This window comes from Hyperoodon ampullatus (assembly GCF_949752795.1).
Source record: "Hyperoodon ampullatus genome assembly, chromosome: 13".
NCBI classification, from domain to species: domain Eukaryota; kingdom Metazoa; phylum Chordata; class Mammalia; order Artiodactyla; family Ziphiidae; genus Hyperoodon; species Hyperoodon ampullatus.
In genome coordinates, this window is record NC_136926.1 from 43,315,123 (window position 1) to 43,336,060 (window position 20,938).

A 20,938-nucleotide genomic window follows, 5' to 3' on the forward strand; every position below is an offset into this window, starting at 1 on the left:
ATATTATTAATGTGGTAATTTTCAGTTTCATTGAAGTAAAACTGATCTCCTAAAATAAATTGACCCAGAATATTAGAAAAAATTTGTTGTTGCATCATATTTTTGTCTCGTACCTAATTATTTTGAAGTAGGGAATCATTAAAGAATTTCAGAATACACATTTTTATATGAAATGCTCTGTGAGGCTTCACTCTGCTGATTGTCTCTGACTTCACTTCTCACTGAAGAAGGAGAGATATTTTCCAGGTATAAATTTCAGTCTCTGAGTGTGCTGGTGGCCAGTATTTTTGTTAAAGAAGTTGAAATTAAAATTGAGTAGGAAACAAAACAAGGATTATTGTTTTATTGGGTCAAGTAGTTCACCGTCAGTTTCATATTGGACTGATCTACTAAGACCCAGACTTAAGTAATCGGTTTGTCTTTTTTTTCTTTCTTCTTAGCATGCTGTTAAGAGTGACAGGAGAGGTAGAATTCAGTTGTTGATTGTCAAATAGGACTAATGAAAGATTTGGTAAAGAGTCTGAATCCAAGTAAGGCCTCGAAAAATCTTCATGGACTATAATTTAATCAGGGTTCATATAGTAGTCTTAATATATAGGTTGATTCATGCCAGTTCATTTAAATTTAATTGAAGAATATATTTTTTTTAGCTTTTAGTTTGGTGAGGCTACATTAGAATTTATGGAAAATAGGCTATTTAGAGACAATATTTACAGGGTGTATGTTGTCTTATTTTTGCCTTATTCAAGAAAATGTTTTATTATGAAAATTTCCAAACATAGCAAAGTTGAAGTTTATAGTGAACACCCATATACCAACCACCTAGATTCCACTATTTACAGTTAATATACTTGATTTATCCACCCATCAATCTTAATTTTTGATACATTTCAAAGGTTTCTTCCTAAAAAATTAAACATTAATTTTAATGCATGCATATCATTAACTACCAATCAATACTTGTTTACTCTTTTCTTCTTTTTAGCTAAAATTTATATTCAGTGATGTGCATAAATTTTAAATGTAACATTGGATAAGTTTTGACAGTGCTTACCTCTGTGTAACTCAAACTCTTTCAAGATATGGAGTGTTACCATCACCTTGCAGTTCCCTTTTGTCCCTTCCCAGTCAGTCCCCACCTGTGTACCTCCAGAAGCAAAGACTCCCACAGATTAGTTTTGCTTGTTGTTAAAGTTCATATAAATCATCATACAAATAAGCACATTTAAATTTTTTAACAGAAATTTATAGGTTCTCGATTTGAAGCAGCATTTACTGATTTCTATAAAAGCTGGTAATATAATTAAGAGTTCATTTGGGCAAATTTTTAAAAGTGGTTAGAAGGCCCTTTGAAAAAACAGCATATTCTGAGGTTGCCAAGGTTGAATTTTAATCTAGATTGGGCATGGCAAATACATTTCAACTCTCATAGGATTTTACTGGACCTCTGTGTCAAGAAAGATTCTAAGGCTGCATGTGGGTATATAGAAGTGGTGGTATTCAGTGGTGTATGCTTGTCCCAGAATATGAGTAGTAGCACAAGAACCACACATTGGCTGTTCCTAAGAAATAGTGGTAACTAACATGTATTTCCTGACTTTTGAGGGGAGGGGGCACGCTGTGCAGCCTGCGAGGTCTTAGTTCCCCGACCAGGGATTGAACCCAGGCCCTCGGCAGTGAAAGCACAGAGTCCTAACCACTGGACCACCAGGGATTCCCTATTTCCTGACTTTTTATACTACAGTTTTTGTTAATTTGGGGCCCTATGTTTTCTAGAACTCAACCTCAGTGAGTGTGTGCCAGTAATCACATATTGAATACTATATAAAAATTAGAGGAGGTATTACCCTTTAGTAATTTGTGTGCATTTACTGCTTGAGTTATTTAGAGCTAAGTATTTGATTGCTGTGTATTTATGAACAGAGGAGTTGGTGGGGTCGAAATACAGAGAAAGCAGAGTGTGAAGGGTGTTCTCATCTACTAGTTTAATCTGTACTTGTGTTTGTTTGCTTCCTTTTCTTATGGAATTTAAGAACAGTTCCATGTCAGATATTCCAGATCATAGTTAATGTAAAAATCATAATCAATGTAAAAAAATAGCTGTCACCTGAAGAATATTGTGTAGCTCTAGACCTGCAGTTTCTATAAACTATAAAACATTAAATTATGTTAATATCCTAGTAAAACATCAGAACTTGACTTGTCAAGAGAAAAAGCTAAGGTATGTACTATTTACTCTTCTTCTTTTCTAGTGGTTTTTTTGGAGGGAAAGTAAATAAAGGACATGTTTTAAAAAATATAATAGCTCTTTGTTTTGCTTGCCAAGTAGGAACAGATATATCATCTTTGGGCCAATTTCCATCTCTCTAATTTCAGTCTCCATAAGATGCCTAATATTGTGGTCTAAAAATGGTACTTTCTTTGAAAGAAGACTACTGAACTGTTTTATACTGTCTCACTCATGGTATTTTATTTTGTTCAGCAAGTGTGCAGGAACATACTGCACATGTGATACCAAGTGTATTAGGTGCACTTGGTAGCATACATCCTCATTGGTACATCCTCATTAGGATGAGGAATGATGGGTATCCAGGATTGTTAAATCAGTTGGCACATTTGCCTCCTGCTCCCTGCATGAACTTGCCCTGGAGTGGGCTGTAGGCTGAGCCACACACATCCCTGGCCTGGGAGCCCTCCTGCAGGCACCAAGGCTTGCCTTCCCCAGCTTGTTCTGTGCTAGGGCCACACGCTGATGCTGGGGTCTCGTGGCCTCCATGCCCCCACTCCTCCTGGCAGGACCCCAGGAGGCATAGAGCCTCCTTCCACCTCAGGGGCTGGTCTCTAGGCTGTTAACTTTTTTAAATATTTTTGAGTACCCATCAAAAATGGTATGAAGACTAACTCATAAGCAAATTTCTAATAACATTTTATTGCTATCTTTTGTAATTAAAATACTGAAAAGAATACCAAATAAAAGATATCAAGGAAGAAAATATGAACAATAGGGAGGTATGCCAGAATTGTTAGGAGTGTTTCTGTTTTCTTTTGAGTTTCAATCTGAATGCATAAATGGGACTCTGAATGTGTATTACTTTATAGAATTTAAATCTGTTTCCTAGGACTTTACAATACATAAGTATGATCTCAACTGAAATGCCTCATTGTTTTCAAGAGTTGTTTCTCTCTTTCAAGAGTCTATTCTCATAGAATCATGGCAATTGAATTATTCCAACTTGTATTTTTTCTCTAGGAATATCGGTTCCTATAAGATTATTTATTGGGACATTTTGGATTTCTTGTAAGTTATTTTTGTTTAGTATTATGCACTAGACAATTTTATTTATAAAAAATTAGAGTATAGAATAAATTATACCTCCAGAATTCCATTATGAAGTCTACCTCCTAGATCATTTATGTTAGCCATATATGAATTTGAGGACTTATAAATAGTTCGCTCTCAATAGCTGGCTCAAATACATGGTGACTTTTTTTTCTTTGAAGTGAAAAAATGAAACTCTGCTATTCTGTTGTTTCTTCTTTGAAGCTAAAAACAAGGCCCTGCTATTACTTTAATTTCTTTTCCTTTATCCTCAACCCTCACCCTCTGGATTTCTTGAACTGTTATCTTGGAGAATGCCTGTAGCATTGTTATCTTTCAGATACTTTTAAAAAAACAACCGATTGAAAGTTGTCATCTTCTAGAGGTATATCTTGAAATATTTATGGATAAAAAGATATATCTGGGATTTGCTTTAAAATAATTGAGAGTGGGGAGAAGTGGGTAAGGATATAGATGAAATAAAATTGGTCAAGAATTAATCATTGTTGAAGCTGGGTAATAATGGTATAGGTGGTTTCATTTTATTGTTCCCTCTGCTTTTGTATAAGTTTGAAATTTTCTGTGTTAAGTTAAAAGATGAAAATAGGGTCTATTTGGAGATTTAAATTGAGCAGAATATAAATTTGAATTACACTCTGAAAATTATAGTGTGAGATAGTCATGTTTTTCACTTTTGAGTAAGATAATTTTGCTACATACAAATTTATATTTTAAGTAGGCTTTCTTGTGATGCTACAATAAAGGTATATTTAGTTAGGTGAGCCTAATCATTTGTTCTGTTGTTACAATTGAAAGCTTGTTCTTTCCTAAAGCAGGTCTAGTTGAATGACTGTATTAATCATTCTCATTGTTTCAGGTAGTCCAGCAGCCTTCAGGAGGCCTTACAAAACAAGTGACCACACTTTCCCATTCCTCAGCATTGACCATCCAGAAATCTGGACAGAAGAAGGTGACAGTGAGCACTGCAGTACCTACCAGTCAGTTTCCTCAAGGTAGACTCTGGCTCATCCCTGCCCCATCACCTTGGGTTTGGAACATGATGGGTTTCCATACTTTTCTTTTGCACTGTTAAGAGAAGAGAGATTTCTTTTAAGTTGAGACCTGTGAGAGAAGACTGAAAGATAACTTTATTATATTCTTTGTACATAGCCACTTTTTAAGGGTGTATGTTGTTTTAGATTAAAGAAGCACCACTTGTGGTGTTTTGTAACTAGATAAAACAATCTACTAGTAAATAAAGTACTTTTTCTAACTTATAAAATTTGCTATTGTCTTATTTCTTTTTAAAATGTGCTTCTTTCCCTACATTTGGAAGTCAGTCTAGGTTTTATGTATTTTTTAAATCTACCAATATAAAGGATATATTATTAACATGTTTCTGTCACCTTTTCTGCATAATATTTTTATAATGCTGGTAATTCTGTAGCCAATTTGAGGACCATATAAAAAATGGGAGAGGTCTTAATTTTATGATTTCTTGTGCAGGGAATAAATTCATTGTCATGTTTGAATTTAAACATAGTTCTAGGGCAGCTTGAAATTTTCTTTGATTATTCTATATGCATTAAAAATAACTTGTCCTGAATTTTTCCTAATGTAGTGTGATTGCTTTTTTAAAATTTTACCTTTTCTTTCTTCTTTTGTTTTTATAGCTTCCATTCTAAAGCAAATTACCCTGCCAGGAAATAAAGTTCTGTCACTTCAGTCATCTATTCAGAAAAACAAAATAAAAGAGAATGGAACAGCATCCTTCAGGTAAAGAAATTAAATAGTTAAAACTTGGTCTGGTTTAAGAAATTAATATTTTTTAAAAAACAGGAAAGGGATGACAATAATATACAAAACAAATTTAATGATGCCTTTTTTAAAAGCTAACAGTACTTTATTAAGTATAATTTATAAGCAGTAAAGTGCACAAATCTTAATTGTAGAGCTCAATGAATTTTGACAAACATATGCCTGTGTAATCATAATTCAGACCAAGATGCTGAACATATCCATCATCTTTATGCTCCTTTCAAATCAATGACTTCCAACCCTTGCCTTTGGCAGCCACTGTTCTTATGTCCATCACCATAGATCATTTTTGTCCATTCTTGAACTTTATATAAATGGAAAATTACAGTATCTACTCTTTTGCATTTGACTTTTTTCACTCGGCATTTTTTTTAGATTTATCTACATCATTTTGATTATTAGAAGATTGTTCTTTTGTACTGTTGAGCAGCATTCATTGTCTGAATGTAAATTTGTTTATCCATTTTCCTGTTGATGGACATTGGGTTGTTCCCAGTTTTTTAATGATTCTATATAAAATTGCTATAAACATTTACATACAGATTTTTATGTGAACATAGGTTTGATTTCTCTGTAGTAAATATCTAAGAGTATTATTGCTCGGTCATTAGGTAAGTATGTGTTTTACTATTTAAGAAACTGCCGAAGTTGTTTACCAAAGGGACTGTACCATTTTGCATTCCCACCAGCAGTGATGAGAGTTCCATTTGCACTCCAACTCTGTCAGTACTTGTTATTGCCAATTCTTTTGATTTTTACTATTCCAATAAGTGTATAGTGGTTGTTTTTATTGTCATTTTAATTTGCAGTTTCCTAGTGACTTAAGATGTTGAGCATCTGTTCCTATGCTTATTTGCTATCCTTATACTGTCTTCTTTGGTGAAGTGTGTATTCAGATCTTTTGCCCATTTTTCCTTTGAGTTGTTTTTTTTCTTATGATTGAGTTTTTAGAGTTCATTATATATTCAAGATCCAAGTCCTTTGTCACATAGTGATTTGGAAGTATTTTCTTTGTGGTGTGTTTTATCATTCTTTTACCAGTGTCTTTCACAGAGCAAAAGTTTTTAATTTTGCTGAAGTCTAGTTCATTAATTTTTTTCTCTTAGAGGTTATGCTTTTCATGTTTTGTCTAAGAAATGTTTGTGTAACCCAAGGTTTCAAAGATTTTCTTCTGTGCTTTGTTCTAGAAGTTTTACAGTCTTATGTTTGTCCTTCTTGGATTGATATTCTTTCATTTCTACCAGTTGATTACTTAAAAATCAGTGTGTGGATATTCTGTTTTCTTTTTCCTCTATCTTCTCCCATTTTTAGTTGCATTATTTGTCACAATATATAAATATTTGTACATTAGTCCTCACCCCCACCTATATTTTAGTTGTAGTTCTACTTTTATATTAAAATGCTCACCTTCAGTCTGTTCTCTGAAGTTTTCCCAGTCATCTCTTGTTTGGATGAAATTAATTGAATGTAGTCCATGCTTTGATCTACCAGGACAACCATTATTTCATCCTTGTGCCTACCACTAGTTCTCTGGTCTCTCTTCTGCAGTTTTTATTCAGTCTTCTTTTACCCAAAGCCTTTGAGGTGAGGGTGAGTGCATTGGGAAATTGGTCGCAATAGGGCAAGAAAGTATGCACTGGGAATTGTTGTCCTTTTTCACTTATTCTTGTTTTGAAGTTTGGGTATTCTTTGTCTTCAAGTTATGCTGAGCCTGTGGTTTTTGTTGTTCTGTATTGTATTGGGGAGTAAATGTTGGAAGATGGTAACCTAGGAAGTCATCATTGTCTTCCAGTGCAGTGAGTTTTGACAGAAGGCTAAATTCATGTACCCAGTACCTCAGTCAAGATACATAGAACACTTTCAATACCTCAGAAGCCTCCTTTGTGAGACTTTCCAGCCAGTCCCCCCATTATACCTTAGGCAGCCACTGATTGGCTTCTTATCATTGTAGATTTGTCTTTCCTGGGGTTTCATATCAATAGAATCATATAATTTGTATTCTTATGTTTGGTTTCCTTTGCTCAGAATAATGTGTTTGATATACATCCAGTGTTGTTGCATGTATTAGTAATTTGTTGCTTTTCATTGCTGAGTAGTATTTCACTGTGTGGGTCTACTGCATTTGTTTGTACTGAATTGTCTCTTTATCCACTGGTGGACATGCGGGTTGTTTCCAGTTTTTGGCTATTATGAATAAAGCTGCTAGGAACACCTGTATCAAAGTCTTTGTATGGACATAAGTTTTCCCTTTACTTACATAAAGATATGAATGAAAATGCTGAATCATTTAGTAGGTGTATGTTTAACTTTATAAGAAGCTGCCAAACTGTTTTCCTTTGTGGTTGTACCATTTACAGTTCTACCCACAAAGTATGAGAATTTGTTCCATATCCTTGCTAACAGTTGATAAACTGCAGTTTTTAAAGTTTTAACCATTGTAGTTGGTATATAGCTGTACCCTCATTCTTCAGTATCTGCGGTGGGATTGGTTTTCCCACCAATGGTTGACCCATTGCAGATGCTCAAGTTCTATAGTCTGCCTGTCATATCTGTGGTTCTGCATCCTCAGATTCAACCAGCTCCAGATCATCTACTACTGTATGTATTTACTGAAAAAAATCTGTGTATGAGTGGACCTGTGCAGTTCAAACCCATGTTGATCAAGATGCTGAGTGTATTTTCATGTCCTTATTGGCCATTTGTGTAGCTCCTTTTGTGAAATGTCTGTTCAAATATTTTGCCCATTTTTAAATTGAGTGATTTTGTCATGCGCTTTTTCTTCATCTATTTAAGACAGTCATTCATTTTTTAAATTATGCAATGTATTGTGAATTACACTGATTTTAAAAAAATAGTTTGAATGTTAGTATTCCTGAAGTATTATTATCCTTTTTATATATTGTTGCATTTGATTTGATTAATATTTTAAGGGTTTTATATGTATGTTCTTTAGGGATACTGGTATATAGTTTTCTGTTCTTATGGTGTCTTTGCCAGATTTTGGTATGTGGTTATGCTGGTCTCAAAAATGAGTTGTACAATATTTTTCCCTCTCCTTTATTTTAAACCTTTGAGTAGAAATTATATTATTTCTTCCTTAAATATACGAATGAATTTACCCTTGAAACTAAATAGGTCTTTTGTTTTCTTTGGGGGGAAGGTTTTGGGGTTTTTTGGTTTTTTATTTATTTGTTTGCTCTGGGTCTTAGTTGTGGCAGGTGGGCTCCTTAGTTGCGGCAGGTGGACTCCTTAGTTGTGGCTTGTGGGCTCCTTAGTTGTGTCACGCAAACTCTTAGTTGTGGCGTGCATGTGGGATCTAGTTCCCTGACCAGGGATCGAACCCAGGCCCTGTGAATTGGGAGCATGGAGTGTTATCCACTGCACCACCAGGGAAGTCCCCTGGGGGAAGGTTTTGATAAGATAGTTTCATCTATAAATGATTTTCTCTGTCATCTTAATGTCAATTTCAGAAAGTTGCATTTTTTAAGGTTTTTGTACATTTCATTTTACTTTTAAATTTGTTGAAATGAAGCTGTGCTACTACTTTCTTTTCCTTTTAATATTTGTAGATTCTTTAGGGTAACGTATCATGCTTTTTGTTTTTTAAGGATTTTGTGTATTTTATCTTAGTTGTTGACTTTTTTGGGCATATAGCTGTTCATTTTATTCCCTTATCCTTTTAGTATCTGTAAGATTTGTAGTGATACTCTCTCTTTTCATTGATATGTTTTTTTCAGTTTTGTTTAGTGTTTTTAGAGAGTTAACTTTTGATTTTACTTTTTTTTTTAATTAATTAATTTATTTATTTTGGCTGCACTGGGTCTTTGTTGCTGCACGCAGGCTTTCTCTAGTTGCGGCACGCGGGGACTACTCTTTGTTGGGGGTGCATGGGCTTCTCATTGCGGTGGCTTCTCTTGTTGTGGAGCATGGGCTCTAGGCACACGGGCTTCAGTAGTTGTGGCACGTGGGTTCAGTAGTTGTGGCACCCAGGCTCTAGAGTGCAGGCTCAGTAGTTGTGGTGCACGGGCTTAGTTGCTCACCGGCATGTGGGATCTTCCCAGACCAGAGCTTGAACCCGCGTCCCCTGCATTGGCAGGCAGATTCTTAACCACTGTGCCACCAGGGAAGCCCGATTTTATTGTTTTTATCTGTTCATCTTTTGTTTATTTTATTATAAAGAATATTCCTTTCTTTTCCTTAAGTTGGGTTTTAGTTGCTTCTCATTTAAAACTATAAACCCCCTAACTACTGAGTTAGCATCCAGCCAATTATAGTGTTTTGTTTTCATTTTTATTCATGTCAAAATATTTTCTCCTTTTCCTTTTATTTAAAAGTACAAATATTTGGGACTTCTCTAGAGATTTTATTCATTTTTTTTCTAATGTAATTTGGTTCTGATCAGAGAATATACACTGTTAAATATCAATCTTACTAAATTTGAGACTCTTTATTGTGGTCAAACTTGATGAATATCTCATATGCCCTGGGAAAAAATGTATTACTCAGTTTGGGGGAGTAGTTTTTTGTAAGTGCCATTCTGGTGAAGGTAGCTAGTAGTGTTTATATCTATTTCCTGGCTTTCTTTTTTTGGACTAGTTCCATCAGTTACTGAGAATGGGTATTAAATCTCCAACTATGCTTATAGATTTATTTTTTCCGTTAGTTCTGCCAGTTTTTACATTAATCATTTGAAGCTCTGTTATTAGGTATACACATTTATAATTGTTATGTTTTTCTAATAAATTGGCCCTTCTATAATTACATGTCCTTTTTTATTATTTTTTTAAATTTTTATTTATTTATTTTATTATTATCTTTAAAAATTTTTTGGCCATGCTGCGTGGCATGCGGGATCTTAGCTCCCGGACCAGGGATGGAACCCGGGCCCCCTGCAGTGGAAGCACAGAGTCTTAACCACTGGACCACCAGGGAAGTCCCCACATGTCCTTCTTTATTTGAAAATATTTCTTGTATTGCTGTGTATTTTATCTGCTGAATATAAACACTTCAGCTTTGTTACTGTTTGCATATTCTATCTTTTTCCTTCCTTTTTTTCAACCTACATGTGTCTTTGTATTTAAAGAGTGTCCTTTATACATTGCATATAGCTAGGTTGAGCTTTTCTTATGAAATCCAACGGTTGTTTCTTTAGGTTAATATTTTGCTATTTTATTCATTTGTTTTTTGTCTTTTAGGGTAAGTGATTATTATTTTATATTTCATTTTAATTCCTCTGTTGGCTTCTTATCTATATCTGCATTTTTTTGTTTGTTTGATCAACAGGGATTACAATATGCTATAACATGTATTTTTAGTGTACACTCTATTTGGAGTTAATATGGTACTACACATAAAATATGTGAACCTTGCAACAATGTAAGTCCATTTACCTCACTCTCTTCTTCTGTGCTATATATTTTTATTTTCATATGTATTACATCAGCATGCATTATAAATGTATGTATGTATCTACAATGTTATGATTTTAGCTTTAAAGTCTTTTTTTTCCCTTAAAATATTCTTTCTTTTCTTTAAACCATTCCCAGTGCTCTTCTTTTTTTTCTGTAGAGTTCAGTTTTCAGTGGTATTTTTTCCCTTCAGCTAAAGAGCTTCCTATAGCATTTCTTGGTCTGTAATTCTGGTGACAACTCTTCTGTTTTCCTTTTCCTGAGAACTATTTTTGTTTACCTTCCCTTTAAAAGGGTAGTTTTTTTTTTTTTTTTTCCGATTAGAAATTGTAGGCTGACCCAATCTTCTTTATTGTGAAGACTTAAAGATGTTATTCCATTGTTTTCTGGTCTCCATTGTTTCTGATGAAAAGTCAGTTTTCAGGGCTTCCCTGGTGGCGCAGTGGTTGAGAGTCCACCTGCTGATGCACGGGACACGGGTTCGTGCCCCGGTCCAGGAAGATCCCACATGCCGTGGAGCGGCTAGGCCCGTGAGCCATGGCCACTGGGCCTGCGCGTCCAGAGCCTGTGCTCCTCAACGGGAGAGGCCACAACAGTGAGAGGCCCGCGTACTGCAAAAAAAACCCAAAAAAACAGTCAGTTTTCATTCATATCATTATTTCCATGTGTACACTGATTTTTTGTTTGTTTTCCTCTCACTACTTTAAGATTTTCTCTTTGTTTAGATTTCAGCACTTTGACTTTGATTCGGTCTGACTCTAGTTATGGTTTCCTTTATATTCTGCTTAGGTTTTGCTGAGCTTCTTGGATCTGTAACGTGTTTATTTTTCTTTTTCCTAACTATGGAAAATGTTTCTTCAGAGTTTTTTTCTTGGCCCCATTATCTCTCCTGTCCTTTTATGAATCCAATTATATATGCATTAGACTTTGATATTTTCCTGCATATACCAAGGCTCTGTTATTTTCTTTGATCTTTTTGCTCCTTTAAATCTGTCAGCATATTTGTATGCTTCCTTAAAAATCTTTGTCTGCTAATTGCAACATTTGGCTCATTTCTGCCAACTTTTTTTTTAAACTTTAGGTCCCATTTTCCAGTTTTTCATACGTCTTATAAGTTTTCATTATGTTCAGAACATTCAGTGACTTTCTGTTTTTTCACATATCTAGTAATTATTGACTCTGGATTCAGTTATGTTCCTGAAGACTGATTTTTAATTTAGTAGACTTTATTTTAGTTTAACTTGACTGTTCTTAAATTCCAAACTTAGTCTTTCTTAGGTTGAGTAGCAACTGAAATATTCACTTGGTTCTTTCCCCTTCCTATTGCTGTTTTTGTTAGGCTGCTGGAGTGTCCCCTGGGGCATATGTAGTTCTTCCATCAGTCAATGATTAGGTCAGATTTATATGCAGATTTGAGGGATTACTGCTCTGTGGAGCCTTACATTCTGATGTATCTTCCCTAATTGTCTAAGTGCTCTTTCAACACTAAAATCTGTCCTCTGACACTTAGAATACGGCTGCACAGGCTGGAGAGTGCTTTCAGGCCAAAAGACATAAACTCACAAATTTTACCCATCATTGTTACCATATTTCAAGGGTTGACTTCTCTCTAGTTTCTGGTTGCCTTTTTCCCATTTTTTAAAATGGTTGCCTTTTTAAAAAGTTATATGTTGATTTTGTAATGATTAATTAAGCTACTCTGTCATTACCAAAAACCACACCTCCATTTCTTTTTTAATAGATTTTTGTTCTCTATTGGAATTATCTTCTGCATTCTTGAACAATTAGTCATAGTTATATTAAAGTTCATACCTAATATTTCCAACATCCAGGTTGTCTGTAAGTCTGTTTCTGTTATTTGGCTTTTTAGCTGTTTCTTGGTATGAACTTAGTAATTTTTGAGTCAGTGTCAAATATGTGTAAAAAGTAATTATAGGAGTTTTGGATTAATTACCTCCAGAAAGAGAATTTATCCAGTTTGCTGGTTGGCAGGAGAGGAGCAGATTGCCTTCATCTAGTCAGTAACTGAATTCAAATCTAGGCTGTAATCTTTCCAAGACTCCATGTCCCTTTGGTTCTCCCTGACTCCAGGATGTAGTACCTCAGGTATTTCAACTAAGACTTAGGGTACTTTTCTTTGCTGGATTCTGAACCCTAATTTTAGGATTTTCAGAATGGTAAATGAGCATTGGCTTCAACTTAAAATCATAAGCTGCATTAATCCCTAACAAGAGAGTCAGCCTGACCTTTGAAGCTTTGAAGCCAGGGGTTGACTTCTCCTCTCTACCTATGAAAGTCCTGATGGTATCTTCTTCCAGTATAAGCTGTTTTGTCTACATTGGAAGTATGTTGTTTAGTGTAGCCACTTCTATTAATTATCTTAGGTAGATCTTCTGGATAACTTGCAGTAGTTTGTACATCAGCATTTGCTGCTTCACCTTGTACTTTTATGTTACGAAGACAGCTTTTTTCCTTAAACCTCATGAACCAACCTCTGCTAGCTTCAAACTTTTCTTCTTCAGCTTCCTCAGCTCTCTCAGCTTTTGTATCAATAGAATTGAAGAAAGGTAGGACCTGACTCTGAATTGTGTTTTGGCTGAAGGAAATGTTGTGGCTGGTTTGATCTTCTGTCCAGAACCACTAAAACTTTCTTCATATCAGCAGTAAGACTGTTTCACTTTCTTATCATTTGTGTGTTCACTGGAGTAGCACTTTTAATTTCCTTCAAGAACTTTTCCTTTGCATTCACAACTTGACTGTTTGGCACAAGAGGCCTAGCTTTCGGCCTATCTTGGCTTTCTGCAGGCCTTCCTCCTTAATCTTCATCATTTCTAGCTTTTGATTTAAAGTAAGAGATGAGTAACTCTTCCTTTCACTTGAACACTTAGGAGGCATTGTCGGGTTATTACCTGGCCTAATTTCAATATTGTCATGTCTCAGGGAATAGGGAGGCCTGAGGAGAGGGAGAGAGACTGTGGAATGGCTGGTTGGTAGAGCAGTCAGAACACACACAACATTTACCTATTAAGTCGGCAATCTTGTATGGGCATGGTTTGTGGTGACCCAAAACAATTACAATAGTAACATCAAAGATCACTGATCACAGATCACCATAACAAATAAAATAATAATGAAAAAGTTTGAAATATTGCAGGAACTGACAAAATGTGACGAAGAGTCATGAAATGAGCAAACGCTATTGGAAAACTGGCGCTGGTAGACTTGCTTGACCACCAGGTTGCCACAGACCTTCAGTTTGTAAAAAACACATTATCTGCGAAGCACAATAAAGTGAAGTGCAATAAAAGGAGGTGTGCCTGTATAGGCACGGTCTCTTCTGGGCTTATCTATTCTGTTAATCTTTTTTTTTAATCTCTATTTTATCTTACTGTTTAATTTATTTCCAGTAGCATACTGCTCAATTTACTATAACTTCAAAATAAATTTTACCTCTGTTAAGGCATGTCTCCTACCTATCCCTCTTTATTTTTTTTTTTTTTTTTTTTTTTTTTTTTTTTTTTTTGTGGTACGCGGGCCTCTCACTGTTGTGGCCTCTCCCGTTGCGGAGCACAGGCTCCGGATGCGCAGGCTCAGCAGCCATGGCTCACGGGCCCAGCCGCTCCGCGGCATATGGGATCCTCCCAGACCGGGGCACGAACCCGTATCCCCTGCATCGGCAGGCGGACTCTCAACCACTGCGCCACCAGGGAGGCCCCCTCTTTATTTTTTTGTTTCCTCTCCTTCCTCTACTTTTACACCCTCCTTCCTCCACTTTCTTTTTTTTTTTTTTTTTTTTTTTTTTTGCGGTACGCGGGCCTCTCACTGTTGTGGCCTCTCCCATTGCGGAGCACAGGCTCCGGACGCGCAGGCTCAGCGGCCATGGCTCACGGGCCCAGCCGCTCCGCGGCATGTGGGATCCTCCCAGACCGGGGCACGAACCCGTGTCCCCTGCATTGGCAGGCGGACTCTCAACCACTGCGCCACCAGGGAAGCCCCTTCCTCCACTTTCATACCCCCTTCCCCTGCTCTTCTTGATTTTTTTTTTTGCCATTCTTGGGATTTTGCTGTTCATATAAATTTAAGCATCAGTTTAAATTCCATCAAAAACCTCTGCTAGAATTTGACCAACATAGCCTTGAGCCCATAGGTCCATTGTCCTTCAGCTGATTTCTTTATAATTTGGAACCTTCTAGCTATGAACATGATTTATGTCTCCATTTATGCATGCTTTCTTTAACATCTTTCAGTAAAGTGATATAATTTTCTATACAGGTTGTATACCATTTGTTTTGTTTATCTGTTGTTTATTCCTAGGCACCTTTTTGTTGCTATTATAGGTAAAATTTTTGGTAATTGCCTTTTCTGTTCCTAGTATATAGAAATGTAGGTTGCTTTTTATTTATTTATTTATTTTTATTTATTTTTGGCCACGCCACGCAGCTTGTGGGATCTTAGTTCCCCAACCAGGGACTGAACCTGGGCCCACAGCAGTGAAAGCCTGCATCTTAACCACTGGACCACCAGGGAATTCCCTAGGTTGCTTTTTTTAAAAAAAATTGTATGCCAACCCCCTTGTTAAGTTCTTATTTCTGATTATTTTTAAATTAGGTTATTTATGTAGACAGTGATGTCAGGAGTGAGATTAGAATTATAGGTTGGCTTTTCTTTTTTTGCTTCCAGCACTTTAATAATGTCATTTCATTCTTTTCTGGTATGTATGCATGTGTTCACTTTCAAAGATAAAGCCTACAAGGAAAGGTCACCCCAAGCAAAGGAAACAGCAACACAATTGGAATGCCATTGACTTCAAACATTGGGTGATCAAATATTCAATATTAAAAACTCTTATAAAATGGTTAAAAATAAAATGTGGAATCACAAAAAATGAGCAAGTAACAATTATCTATTAAAAAATGAATACAAAGATTTGATAAAGAACCAAATAGGACATTTAGAAGTGAAAAATGTAATTGTTGAATTTAAAACCTCAGTGGATGGGTAAATCAGATTAAATCTGGCGACCCAAATTGAGCTTGCTTTACTCCAAAGAAGATTTGTGACTGTGTCCCATAGGAACCAGGGATGACTATTGACTTGGGACCATGTTAGTACCTGTTCTAGAGAACCTGACTTAAGAGTTTCTCCACTTTAACAGAGGCCCGAAAACTAGTGCTAGCCACAGGCATTTGCCCCTGAGACAGTTCTACTTTAGAGTGTGCTCAGTGCTTATTTTTACTGACACCTTTTTGACAACTTCTGTGCATCCAACACTGGAATGAAAATAAGCTGGTCTAAATTAGAAGAATGTCATGTAATTTCTCATGGGTAAATCTAGTCGTTAATGCCTGAAGCAAAAGTGTCACCATTAGTATTTTCTTTAGGTAGTTTCTAGCTTACTACTTTTGCTCATTTAGCTATTGAGTGCTTATTGCTTTCTAGACTTGTATATTGGAAAATAGTTTTTTTTTTTTTTTTTTCCTGGCCGCGCTGTGTGGCTTGTGGGATCTTATTTCCCCAACCAGGGATTGAACCCGGGCCCTCAGAAGTGAAAACACGAAGCCCTAACCACTGGACCGCCAGGGAATTCCTGAGAGTAGATCTTTGTTGTGTATGTTATAAGTATGTGTATGTTATAAATATTTTTCTCCCAATCTTTTGTTTAACGTGTAATTTTGTTTTTAGTGTCTTTTGTTATTTGAAGATTTTAAATCACAATATTAACTTTATTAATCTCTTCCTTTATAGTTTTTGACTTTTGCATTATTTTTAAAACTCTTTCCCTATCCTTAGCTCATAATGATGTGCTCCTATATTTTCTTCCAAGTTATCTATATACACCTCATATATGCAATAGACCTTTACAAAATCTTCAGTAATTCTTGATTCTATCTTTGTAAATAGCTGAAACAGAAATTGCCTTTTCCCAGTTGGGTTGCTCATCTCAACAACAGTTACTGAAGATTTCATCATCCTTACTTTTCTGATTTGAAATGCTACTTTACCTTTTAGTAAATTCTCAGTTATACAAGGGTGCATTTCTAGATTTTCATTTTAGTGCTGTTTTTGTTTTATTTCTGTGTTAATATTTTTGCATTTTCAGTTATCTTTCATTATTTGTTTTTATATCTGTTTAGATAAATCCTCTCTCTTTATTCCTTTTTCAGTCACATCTGCTGTCTTGAGGCACTATCTAAAGTTACCCTATTCATTTATTTACCCTTCTTTATGCGCCCCACTCCTTTTTAAATCTCTGAGAGTTTACAGTAACTTTACCATTGTATATCTAACATTTAGAACAATGCCTTGTTCATAATAAGCATTCAGAAATTTGTTGAAATAATGGATTTTGAAAAAGAGAACAGGAATATCTATAATCTTAGATATAATCTATTTTTAAGATACATTTAATTTTTGCACGAAGATACACTTTTCATTTTTGTATAATATGTTCTAGTTATTTCTGCTATATGTGGTTTTATGCATATCTTTTTATAGTAATGTCTTTTCTTTCAGTTTGCTTTCTTGGATACTTAATATCACTTCAGTTATTGTTAAAATGAAGCTTAAAATAGACCCTTAATATTGACTCTTTTGTTAAATAAGAAGAGGTAATAGTGTATGGCATTAGATCCTGTCTTAACTGGATGAGGTTTAATAACATAGAGTGATATCTGCCTGTATTTTCAAAACTACCTGTTTAACTGAAAAGAACATTTTTGTGACTTTTTCCCAGTGTAAATCGTATTTTCTGTTGTGCTTGTCAGTAAGTACATCTGGGATGAATAAGGGAAGCTATATAGTGTTTAAACACCAGAGGGTGCCAGAGATTTGTGTTTTATTCTTCGTACTTCAGAATCAGAAGTGATAAATATTACAGTACCTGTGCATGTTTGTAGAGTTAACTCTATTTAAACAGACTGGCTATTTGATGATAATAAGGAATTATTGATTTTTTGAAGAGGTGATAATGCCTTATGGTTAAGGTCTTTGTTTAGAGTTCTTATATTTTAGAGAGAAATTATAAAATATTTATGGATGAATAATACATATATATGTATATTAATATATACTTACATAACTTAGAAGGTATTTTACCAGCTAGGAATTAAGAGGTTTTTTAAAAATTTTGCTTTAAAAGACACTTAGAAAATAATATAGGACAAGGTTACATGCTGTTTGCACAGATAATATTATTCCACCAACTTTAATGTCCCATTTTTTCATATTGCACGAATCAGATTCTCTAGTGTAGATTAAACATGTGCTCTACCTTGCTTCATATGTAATTAATTGTTTCATTATGTATTTATTAAGAGTCTGTCCTTATATATACAAGTGTATCAATGATATATACTTGTTATATAGGGTAACATAATATAGATGATTAATCATTCAAGTAAGGACTTAAAGAGAGAGGAAACAGTCTCTGGTGACAAAATCTTGGAAAGTCAGGAGACAGGGAAGAAACATCCTTCTGAGCTGTGCCCAGATAAACTCTAAATCTAGGGTTAAAATTCAACAACAACAAAATCTTCTTGAAGGAGTTGCTTTATGCTAAATCTTGTTAGAAATTATGGTCTTAAACATTCCTCACAGGGAAATTACATGAATGAAGACTTAGAGGTGAGATTGTGAAGTCTTTCATAGTTTTTAGGCAGATTTTTTTCATAGTAAAATGCGATTTAGGAAAAATTATCTCTGTGCTTACATGCTGAATGAACTGTGAAGGAATATACTCGTAAGTAGTTCCTAAAATCACTGAAGTTTGAGAAATACTGCAATATCCTATGCTGTGTTTGAGTTAAAAAGAGGAAAGGGAATTTCCCATGAGGAAAGATACCTTTAAAAAAGCCATAGAAGGAAGAAAGCAGGGTTTGTAAGCTGGCTGTGGTAACGTAGCAAGATTATGCCCAAGGGTGGTGAAAAAAGAATATTGAAGGCAACCTTATTTTACCATAGATTAGTAACCTAAAGGAAGAACTTGATTTTCTTAAAATAAAAATTTTTTGTTTATACCTTTTAAGCAAATTATTTATTTATTTGACTAGGTAATACATACATTTTGTATAGCATTCGAAAGGAACAAAAGGATATACAGTGGGAAAAAAATAAGGTTCTCTCTTGCATCATTTTCCCTCTGCTACCCAGGTTCTCAGCCTAGAGCCAACCACTGTTAGCAATTTCGTGCATATCTCTCTAGATAGAATCTTTTCAACATAGATGACAGTATGCAATACATGATGTTTTATTGGGTTGGCCAGAAAGTTCGTTCGGTTTTTTTCCGTAAGATGTAATGGAAAAACCCAAATGAACTTTTTGGCCAACCCATTTTGATATTTACAACTTAGTAGTAATAAATCTTGTAGATTATTCTATATCAGTATATAATCATTGTGATTTGATGTTTTTAACAAAGTTACATAATGATAGACATTTAGGTTGTTTCCAGTGTTTTGTACTCAGAAAACAGAGTTGCAATGACTATCGTTTCACGTAATTTCTAGAAAGAGCAGTTTATTCATTTTAAATTAGATAATGTCAAGTAACTCTCAATGGAGTTAGATTAACAGATTATAGTCTGAGCAACAAAGCTTAAGGTATCATATTTCCACATGTTCTCGTGAACTTTTACCAATCTAACAGGTGAAAAATTGTATCTTACATTTTTCTTATGAGTAGGATAAAACATCTTATATTTGAGTCATTTAAAATTTTTCATTAACTGAAGATTTCTATGTTTCATCCATTTTTCCATTGGATTTTAGGTATTTTCCTTAGTTATTTGTAGGAGCTCTTTATATATTAAAGGAACTCCTTTTTTCGTGATATGATTGCTTCCTTCAATCCTCAGTCTCAGATGTGGGGAATGTTATTGTCTCCATTTTACTGATGTTGCAGGCCTAGAGAGGTTAATAAATTTGCTTTATTTCATATAGACAGTAAGTGGCAGAGTCAGAATTTCACAGTAGGCAGTTTGACTCATCTTTTTTACCCACCATTCTTCTACTTCCCAGTACATTGTCACAGATAAACAGCATGCTGTTCTGAGCACATACAAATTCCTCAAATATTTAAGTACCATTTATGACTACTCTGCTAGAAATGATAGGTGATGAAAATGATTAATATGTTCAATAAAATTATTCTGGTTGAAGTATAAGGCAAATAGTTGATTATTGGAAGACAGAGTAAGACCTACCGTAACAAAGACAAAATGTACCCTTGGAAGTTGTAGCAATTGGAAAGATGCTTTAAAAGTATAAAGATAAGTTAAACCAACATTTCCAAAGTAGGCATTTGAAGTAGGTCTGGAATATAGATAAGGCACTGACAGCTGAAAGATAATAAAGCAAGAGGAGCTAAAGACTAGAACAGGAAAGCCAGAATCAGTAGGAGCTATTTTACGGTGAGGAATGGGAGGTAAGAGTGCTAAGTTAAGGTCATTACTTGGAAGGCCTTGAATATCAGGTTGAGCTCATAGGATCATGAAATGTTTTTGAATAGGAAAGTAATGTGATTTTCTCTACTATAGAAAAATTAGTCTGGTGCTATTATAGATCTTAAAAGGGTAGAAGAGATTTAAGGTAGGCACAAGCAACGGTTAACTTTATAAAAAGCTGAAGAATTAGATCAGTTTCAGAAACCAAAATGCAAGGTATTAATGATAATTAGGTAATGCTACTTTAATTTTTGCATATTAACCTATTACTCCCCACAGAATCTTGAGTTGGAAGCCTTTTTCTACTGAGGCACTATTAAATTTCCTTTTTGTATGTCTTTAAAAATGAAACAGATTATCTTTCACAGCACCTTCGTTAAAAGACATACTGCATTAGACCAGAAGACTTGAAGATGCGACTTGGAGGTTCTCACTTTCTTTTCCTTTAAAATTGAGCCAACCCAGAATCACAAATACATCTCAGCATCAAATCCTTTATTACTGCCTTGGCCTATCTTACAATATTTAGCCTTATCAATAATGCTTCTACAACACGGTGTTGTCTTTGCTTTCCTTTAGTCTGCCTCCTTTCTTAGAGGAACTTTTAAGTGGTTCGGGTACTGTTTATGGTGGTACCTTTTCCTCTTCCCTCAGTAGGGGTCTTCCTCTATTCCTGCTGCCCTCTGTAACCATAGCAACTGGCAGCTGAACTAGAGGGAGCTGTGTTCAGCTTGGGGCCAAACTGGGTGGGTGGGTAGGCAAGAACAAATCTTATTGGGTGGTTAGCTCCCTTAGTTCAGAGAAGGGCTGCAAGAAGATTCTAAAAGACATGGGACAGTCTCCTCATTGAACATTGAGTTCTGTTCAGTTCCAGTACTGTGCATGGTACTGGTAGTAAGGAGGCCTCGTACTGGTCTCTCCAGTCTGTATGTGAGATTTCAGCAGGGGCTATGT

At 35.2% G+C, this 20,938-nt stretch overlaps 1 protein-coding gene across 3 annotated transcripts in view; it reads left to right on the top strand.

The window, feature by feature from the left end:
- Window positions 1–20,938, top strand: part of TAF4B (TATA-box binding protein associated factor 4b) — a gene marked incomplete at both ends in the record, with an annotated part of 121,926 nt that overhangs the window by 41,269 nt on the left and 59,719 nt on the right. Inside the window, 2 exons of one of the 3 annotated variants that reach the window (XM_079717377.1) lie at window positions 4,182–4,332; window positions 4,993–5,095. In XM_079717377.1, coding sequence (XP_079573503.1) covers window positions 4,182–4,332; window positions 4,993–5,095 — 254 coding nt within the window. The remainder of the gene's footprint in view (window positions 1–4,181; window positions 4,333–4,992; window positions 5,096–20,938) is intronic. The other 2 variants (XM_079717378.1, XM_079717379.1) reach the window with 2 other exon arrangements.